The sequence below is a fragment of the Musa acuminata genome, chromosome BXJ1-9, assembly GCF_036884655.1.
Source record: "Musa acuminata AAA Group cultivar baxijiao chromosome BXJ1-9, Cavendish_Baxijiao_AAA, whole genome shotgun sequence".
Taxonomy (NCBI): domain Eukaryota; kingdom Viridiplantae; phylum Streptophyta; class Magnoliopsida; order Zingiberales; family Musaceae; genus Musa; species Musa acuminata.
In genome coordinates this window covers 46,137,720-46,146,696 of record NC_088335.1, presented here as the reverse complement: position 1 = coordinate 46,146,696, position 8,977 = coordinate 46,137,720, and the positions used below count along the sequence as shown (strand labels likewise).

The 8,977-nt window shown below is 36.8% G+C and overlaps 1 protein-coding gene across 3 annotated transcripts; it reads right to left on the bottom strand.

Moving 5' to 3' along the window:
- Positions 1-329: 329 nt before the first annotated feature.
- Positions 330-6,835, bottom strand: LOC103999084 (uncharacterized). 3 transcript variants are annotated; one of them, XM_009420738.3, is made up of 7 exons: positions 6,646-6,781; positions 5,626-5,740; positions 4,125-4,277; positions 2,957-3,050; positions 2,662-2,744; positions 2,391-2,544; positions 330-734 (listed from the first exon to the last, which is right to left on the bottom strand). In XM_009420738.3, exons 2-7 carry the CDS (start codon positions 5,683-5,685, stop codon positions 499-501), a joined length of 780 nt encoding a protein of 259 aa, XP_009419013.2. In that variant the 5' UTR covers positions 5,686-5,740; positions 6,646-6,781; the 3' UTR covers positions 330-498. The 3 variants fall into 3 exon arrangements, with proteins under 3 accessions (XP_009419013.2, XP_009419012.2, XP_064940199.1); XM_009420737.3 differs by lacking the exon at positions 5,626-5,740 and having other exon boundaries at positions 6,646-6,835; XM_065084127.1 differs by lacking the exons at positions 5,626-5,740; positions 6,646-6,781 and adding an exon at positions 6,546-6,572.
- Positions 6,836-8,977: the final 2,142 nt, after the last annotated feature.

Below are 8,977 nucleotides of genomic sequence, written 5' to 3'. Positions count from 1 at the left end.
TTGCTAGGGTGACATCAAATCTTCCTAAACTTATTACATTTCTCATGTAATGTTTTCATCTTTTAGAGCAATATTGTTGAGGGAGATCTGTTTGGCAGAAAACACAATTGTAAACTGGTACCTAGGAGCAGCAGTTGTAATGAGATTGTAGCAACAAAGTAGAAGAAACCAAATAGTTATATTGAGAATAATCACATAATAATCATTAGTGGATTTTTATCCCTCAACAATATTGCTCTATGAAAGATGAAAACATTACATGAGAAATGTAATAAGTATATATTTGTTATACAGGTGCACATTCTGAGAATAAACAACTCCAACATAAATGATCAAGAACACTATCAGTTAGTTATTGATTTCTTGTCATCGGCTAACAGAAACAAGTTGTAAGCAACACTTGGAAGATTGAATACAACAATCGATCATTGAGAAAAAAGGATATATGTCAAGTTCGTTAGAGGGAGACTGAGATCATTAATTACAACGGGGACCAATCTACCAGGGAATCTCCTGACCATCCCATGCGAAAAACTTCCCGTTGTCGCTGCTTTTAGCATTGTCTATGATGCTCAATAGATTTTGGACCGAGAACTCTTTTGTGAAGAGTTTACCCTTTGGGACATTTCTTTGGAATGGCCGGGAAAGGTCTGTGTCCACGGTTCCTGGATGCAACAGGATGCAAACGATTGGATCTTTCTTCCGAGCAAATTCCACTGATATAGTCTTTGTCACTGCATATATTGACACATTGGTTTTAGTTATCTAACAAATAAGCAAGCAACCAGCAAGTAATGCATATGGCTTCAATGCGAAGATGCCATGATGTAAAATACATGTGAAAGCATTTGCTAATACATGCAATGCAACATTGCAAAACCACATATTACCTGGATGAGATTTCAACATTGTAGCAGAATCTGAGCAAACAGACATATCGTTTGACAAAAAAAAAAAAAATACCGAGACCTCAGTCACTAAGAGCGCCTCCCTGATCAGTGCAATGGGATGCATTGCAACATTGCAAAACCACACATTACCCGGATCAGATTTCAACATTGTTGCAGAATCTGAGCAAAAAGACATTTCTTTTGAAAAAAATACCAAGACCTCAGTCACTACGAGCGCTTCCCTGGTCAGTGCAATTGGATGTGTATATTTATTATCTCTCGACCCAAAATAGCAATGTCTGAAAGGTGGTCAACGGGCTTTGTGCCTTTCCTCACTAACCTAAAATTCAATTGGGCACTTCTTAAAACAAATGTCAATGACAAAGAAATGCAGGAGCACACGTAAGCTTTCTCACCTTTGTGTGTAAATTGAGAACTGCACCTGTTAGAACTCCCTACCGGCTGTTCCTCTTTTTTGCCTGTTTCTTTATAGTATAGTAATCTAAGCCAGAATGTTGTTTTCCTGGTATTACACTCCATCTCTGTGGCTCTGGACTTCAAAAACTCCTAAAGCCTCTAAAAAGGCGAACGAATATCAAGAGACAGTAAGAGGAAGACTCCAGAGAGTCAAAACCTCTGCCATACTGGCACTACTAACATTGAAATTTGCAGTAACTTTTAACTCCAGTTCTAAAATAACAACCAACGAAAATCAATCTAGAAGAGAAGATATAACTTGAGAATTCATTCTCAATCTATGAGAACTGTATTCATGTAGCTGTACCATTCAAAACACACTTTTCCTTAGCAATATGGTAAGATTGGTTCCCTGTGACCTGGGTGATCTAAGCTTTGATCACAAAAATAGCCTCTATGTTTGCTGGGGTAAGGCTGAGCTTTCTTTTCTGCATTGGTAGGAGTTTCATAAACTATGCAGGCCCTTTGACAAGGATAACTTGAGAAGTCAGGAGAAGATATTGCCTAAAAATTTCTTAGGTTAAGATGATGATCTTGCGATGTGTTGCTTCTACTTTATATTTATACATACAAGTTTCAAGTAAAGTTTCTTGGTTTCCATCAAGTGGATTGATCTGCTCAAGACTTAATTTCAGCACAAACAAGCTTTACGAGCCTACAAGTATATTTGCCATGGTAGATCAATAAATGGATATGAAACATTGTTTATCACTGAATCTCACTATCAGGAATCTTTTTTTGGCATGTCAAACCAATATCCAGATGTCTTCCATCTTCAGAAATCTATTTCTTGTCACAAAAAATTATGTTTAATATTCATCATACAATTACACACCAAGAAGACTAGAACAGTTGATCTCTCAGCATTATATACAACTTGAACCTCAAACAATCATGTTCAGAAACAAGATGTATTTAAAGCTCATATGAGATATCAAAGTAGGCAAGAAGTCATTAAAAAAATCTAGTGCACGGAGTTAGACAATGATAATTGGCATTGCAGTAAGAAAGTATGCCGCATACATTGATTTAATGCTGTTTTAGAAGCTCGATAAGAATGCCATCCTCCCAATCCATTATCTCCAATTGAGCCCACTCTAGCACTTAAACTTGCAACAACAGCATGTTTTCTTTCAGTTCCAGAGCCACCTCCAACCTTCAACAGTGGCCACATGTGCTAACAGAACAGTTTCTAGCAGAAGTTAGACTTATAGTTCTGGATTTAAGAAACATAATTTATAAACAGAGCTACGGAGTACAAACAGTAAGTCATATTATAAGATAAATAACCCACCTTGATCACTAAAATAGGACCAATAGCATTAACTTCATATGCAAGAAGCAGAGATGACTTTTCTACTTTAGTTAATGTTGTTTCTGCCAAATAAAATTTGAAATGAGTTTCATACACCAGAGAAGGATCAGTTCATTAACTATTGCAAGGAACATGAGGTCATATTTATCATTCATGTAGAGCTTTAAATGAAGTTATTTCAAGACCAAGAAAGTAAATGATCAAACCACAAGCATAAGCTTTATTAATCAGCAGGTAGTTACAAGCTCACATAGCTGGTAGTTACAAGCAAAACCTGGTTGTAGTACATCTGGTATTGAAAGAATGCCAGACGCATTAATCAGCAGGTTCAGACTGCCATAGCTTTCTCTTACAGAGGTTGCTGCTGCCTGCCATGGTCTATAATGTTCAAACTTCAAACAGATTGAATGGTAGCATTCAAGTTGCAATTTAAGTAGCAAAGACTAGCAAAAGTAACACATAGAAGGACAGAAATTGCTGGAGTCCAAGCAAAAGATCAGAATTGAAAAATGTGTAGTAAACAGCAGGGTTCAGACTGCCATAGCTTTCTCTCACAGAGGTTGCTGCTGCCTGCCATGGCCTATAATGTTCAAAGAGATTGATTGACAGAGTAGCAAAGACTAACAAAAGTAACATTTAGAAGGACAGAAATTGCGGGAGTGCAAGCAAAAGATCAAAATTGAAAAATGTGTAGTAAACAGCAGGGTTTTGATCATAATATGTTTTAACTCCAAGCAACTTGTTTCTTGATCAACCTGATAACAACCATCCAAGAGTAAGCATTCTAACATGTAGTTTGGCTTTACAAATCCCAAGATTCAGTAAGTATTAGGTAAAAAATATATTACGAGAAGACCTAGTAAATTCTTTGGTTCTCTTATAAGTTAAGCCGACTAAAAAAGTGTCTCACAACAATCAAGAATGATCAGGTACTTTACACCTACCTTGCCATGTTCTATGCAGATTGCCTGACATGATTTCTAGAACCTGTTAATTCTTATCTGTTCCATAACACACCCACCTAAACAAACTAAGTCAAAACTCCAAAGGTCAACGTGTTTATACTATAAGAAGTTCGAGTCCGTGGAAGAATTGAAGTTTATTTTGGTGAATAAGATAACCCATTAAGAAAAAAAAAAGCTGGAAGAAGCTTATTGCATGCAAACGACCTAAACAGGGAACCTTTCTCACTTTCTTACTTCCTTCATCCTACATAGATATAATCATATCACATAAACGCATGCTTCAAGCATTCTTAGAATAGTTGATGTCAAATTGTTTACTTAGCTATAGAGATGAATTGATCAATGATAGTTTTGCCAATTCCACATCCTTTTGCAAATTGCCAAGTAATAGATTGTTTTTGAGCTTCTAGTGACTAGTTAGCATATTTAAGAGCAAAGAATATATGAATGAATAACATCTTGGAAAGAATCTTGTACCTCTATGGTGCTTTCCTTTGTTACATCCAATTGCAATAAATTAAGACGTTCCATAAATTTCTTTTTCAAGTCAAGAAGGCCTGTTGCTCCATCAGGATTCCGACAGGTAGCAATGACATGTCCTTTATCATTCTTTTCCAATAGTTGCCTAACCTAAACATGCACCACATAAGAATGATTAATATGCCCTTATACTATGAGATTTAAGCAGAAAATTAAACAATAAGTTTGCATTGATGTAATAACCATCAAATAACTATTATTTGTTTGGAAGCATACTTCACATAAGATTTCAAATGGTTTCCACAAGCATATCATAGTACAATCATTTGAAGAAGTTCTTCAAGGATCATGCGACAACATCGAACTGACCAAAAAGTTTCAAAGGATATATACATATAAGCTGTCTTCAATATAAATAACACCTAGAGCTTCAGAAAACATTGTCCTTCCTTAATTGACTAGACAAAGAAATGACAATCTATAAGAGTTTATAGACAGTGTGAAAAAATGCATGGAAATCAACAATATTCAATTAGATGCATTTCAATCCATTTGATGTAACATATCTTGAACACCTTACTCATGTAACATAGGGATCCAGCTAGCATATGGGGGTATAACAAGCACCAAGTATCGCAATTCTGATATGAGTCTCTAGCTTCTTTTTTTCACTAGAGACGAGTAATGAATCATAAGAATATGTTTTGAAACTCATTCACATTTTTGGTGGAAGCCAGTTTTGTCACCACATGTTGGCTATTTTCTCTTCTCCTTTGTGATCCAGGTGCCTAGGATTTGAGCTGCGACAGTTTCGTTGCTTGCAAGGGCAAAGCTACTTACATCTATCCTCCTTGGACTTTTACTGGCAGGATCCTTGTGCACTGGGCCACCACATTAATATGTGGCATCAAGACCAGAAAGCACAGCTAAAGCCCCTATGCCAATAAATAAATAAATTATGGATTCCAATTAATAATGAAGATTGTGTAAGGAACTGAACATAGTCTTGATTTCATTGATAAACAAATGGACTCGTAGCTCAGCTCCTCCCATTTTATAATGAATTATCTACAATGATAAGTGAAAATGATATCCAAGATTGTCTAGGACATGCAGATATAGAAAGGGCTATTGCATGAGAAATGCAAAGAGAAACCTTTCCCTCATCCCTTTGAGATATCCAGAACTTGTGACAGGAGAGTTAGCAATACAGAATCTAAATTTGGCTATCAGCAGAGGCATCTAACCAAGCATCAACTTCCAATATACTCGAAGCCAAATTTTCTTTCTTGCCAATGGAAGGAGCTCTTACATCACAGTGGATCCTCTCCATGTCCTAGGTTCGTTAGTGTATTAACATCATAAAGAACATGAAGAGCATTAAAACACACTACTAGAGCAACAAAATATAAATGACAAAGTTCTTGAGTGAATGTGTTCGCTATAATCACATGCCTAAAACTCCATAACCAAATTCATAAAAAGGGGAAAAAGTTACCTTCCCATATAAGAGCCCAAATAAATAAACTTGAACACCAGCCATAACAAACTGAAGCATTTATTTGGTAGCATGGATTATATTTTACTTTTTCCCCTTTTCTTGAATGCTAGAGCTACAAAATATAAACGTCAAAGTTCTTGGGCGAATGTGTTCAATATAATCACACAACTAAAATTTCAGAACCAAATGTAGAACTTATAAAAGGGGGAAGAAATTATCTTCCCACATAAGAGCCCAAATAAATAAACTTGAATACAAGCTATAACAAACAGAAGCATTTAAGGTAGCATGGATTATATTTTACAATATCCCCCTTTCTTAAACGTAACATAAAAAACCCACAGAATATTCGGAAGAATACTAGTGAAGTGAAGGATATTTAGTATGCACTAGGAAAGTTGATATCAATAACAGCCTATTAATAATGTTTGACTCATATGCCAAAATATAATGAAGCAAATTTTTTTTCCAGAAACGTTTCTTGGTGGATCCCAAACTGTTCTATTTCTGGTGGTTATTTGGTAATAGGTTCTTTGTTTGCCAAACACAGACTCTCTAACCAAATCAATTTCTCTGTTGAAACGTCACTCAAGAAAAGATCAAACTTATGTTGACTCAGCAAGTTTATTGACATGTATCTTCTCCCTCTCATCATCGCAACTCAAAGAAAGATAAAATTTATGTTGTCACAGCAATTTAACTGACATATATCTTTTCCCTCTTATCATCGCATGACACTGTCTGTCCAATTCAAGACCACATATGCATTCCAAAATAAGCACAAATTTCCAGACTACTAATCTGCCCATTTGCAGATATCCAGTTATCCACATCAAAGACACCGTTTTTTATTCCTGTATCCACCGAGCTAGACATACACATAACCAGAAATAAATCAGAAGAAGTTTTTGACGAACCTGGATGTACATTCAAACTTAAGATCTACGCTAATGATCTGCCACGAGACTCGAAACAAAGGGAGGAGACGAGTGAAGTGGGTAGAGATCTTCAGCTTACGAATTCAAGGCCGATTCCCCTTGAAGCGCCCTGCACCATGGAAACCCCACCTTCCCACCTGAGCGTAGCGCTGCTGCAGAAGAAACCCCTTCTCATTGATCTCATCATGGACGACGAAGATAAAAATGAAAGGCACATAGCAATCCTCCAATTCTCCCAATTCCTCAATTGCCCATTTGCCTCCCCTTTATGCCATAAAAATGGCGTAGAGGAATTGAATTTTTAATAGTATATATATATATATATATATATATATATATATATATATATATATATATATATATATATATATATATATATATATATATATATATGTATATATATATATATATATATATGTATATATATATATATATATATATATGTATATATATATATATATATGTATATATATATATATGTATATGTATATATATATATGTATATGTATATATATATATGTATATGTATATATATATATATGTATATATATATATGTATATATATATATGTATATATATATATGTATATATATATAATTTATTTATTTTTGTTACACTTAGGTAGTATGTAACACCTAAATTTTATCCCATAATAAATAAAATAAATTATAAATTATGAGGGCTATATATAATCATACTAGTATTGATTTTAATTCAATCAAAACATCGACATCTCCCGCCAACCTTATGTCGTACGGGTTGTACGGATCGACATCGCATCAATGATAAGGTGACCTACGTCATTGGGAGCTGTATGAGTTAATTACCTGCATGAATGCATCCCAGGAAGTATGGGTGCCTTTTGCTATCGCAGTTTCCTCCCGTCAACTTTACAGGTATAAAAATTGATTCTGACACTAAGAAGAGAGGATTGATCTTAGAAAAAATCACATGATATAAATTTGATTCCCTTTGGCTAATTTAAGTTTTGGAGGGATCATGTCGAAAATTTCACTCCACATCGACCTATCGTGCAGAGCCTCGATGGAAATCAAACATACTCCAGCCTCACCTCGAGATAACTACAAATCATCCTCTCTAGCTCGAATCCAACCTCAACAACTCCTCTCTTTTTGGAGAAGATTCATCGAGCTAATCAAGTCGGACCAACTCCCAATCGATCGCATCAAGTTGGTAACATCCGATGAAGATGAGTACATCATGGAGCTATGGTTGGACCTCCACGACAATTAAACCTAAGTGGAGCGGATCATCTCGACACAAGAGTGGCACATTATGAACTAGTATTATTTATCTCATTCGTCATGATCCACTTCAATCTCTTTAAGCATGCTTAGTCTTGTAATCTCTTTGGTCAATGCCATGGCAGTGCTATGTTGATTGGAAGCACAAATGATGTTACCACATCATATCAAATCATTTGATCATGGAGTCAACTTCGATGCTAGAACAAGCCAATGATGGTGTTCCACATCAGCATCTTTGACTGGGCCCACGACGGTGAGGAGTGGCATGCACGGGTCAACAGAGACGACGACGGCACGCCCGAGGCTTCCCTCACGTCCGTCTCCGTGCATGGATGGCTTCGTCACGCGACGTCGCCTTCTTCGCCGCGAACGAACGCGCCTCGCTTCCCCAGGGAGACGCAACGTACGCCGATCACGGGCTGGGCTTTGAGGAGTGAGTACCTCTTCCTCAGAACCGCTGCTGAACCGATGGATTGGATTCTCCCACCAGCTCAGGTGTTTCCAGCTCGAAAGAGCCGATCCGTTCATCTTTACTTCGTCGCCTATCTCCTTTACGATTCATGTGTAAGAGATATTATGGCAGAACCAATACAGAAATTAGTGTGAGAAGCAAAGCTGCAGACATGATTATGAGGGGAATAAAGTGCGGAGACCTTTCAGTGTCAGCATAAGGTGATATGTTTATTATCTCAAGGAAGAAGAAGCTTTCCCTGCTTTTGTTCCTTCACCAGAGAGCTGTGTGCACATGGAGGAGTGCAGCTGTTCTTAAATGCCATTGGCAGTCTGCCATTACTTCTGCTTTCTCTGACAAAGGTAGTCAAAAGCCTTCAAAAGCGAAAGGTCAAAAGAGCACTGTGCAGTACCCCAGTATGCATGTGGTCGCATGCATTAATTATGCTTGCAGCAGCCTGCACCCATGGGTGGGCTTCAAGCCACTGTATAAATGGGCAATCTTGGAAGCTTTTATGAGCTTGTATTTAACTTATCTGCTGTTAAAAAGCTGATGTAAATAAGCTTTGAGAATGATGAAGAAGTGGTCCTCAATGTTTGACACAGTACCCAATGATTTCAATCACTACATGCATGCAATCTGAGAGCATTCTTCTCTAAGCTCATAGTCACACTAATCACTGCACTTATAAC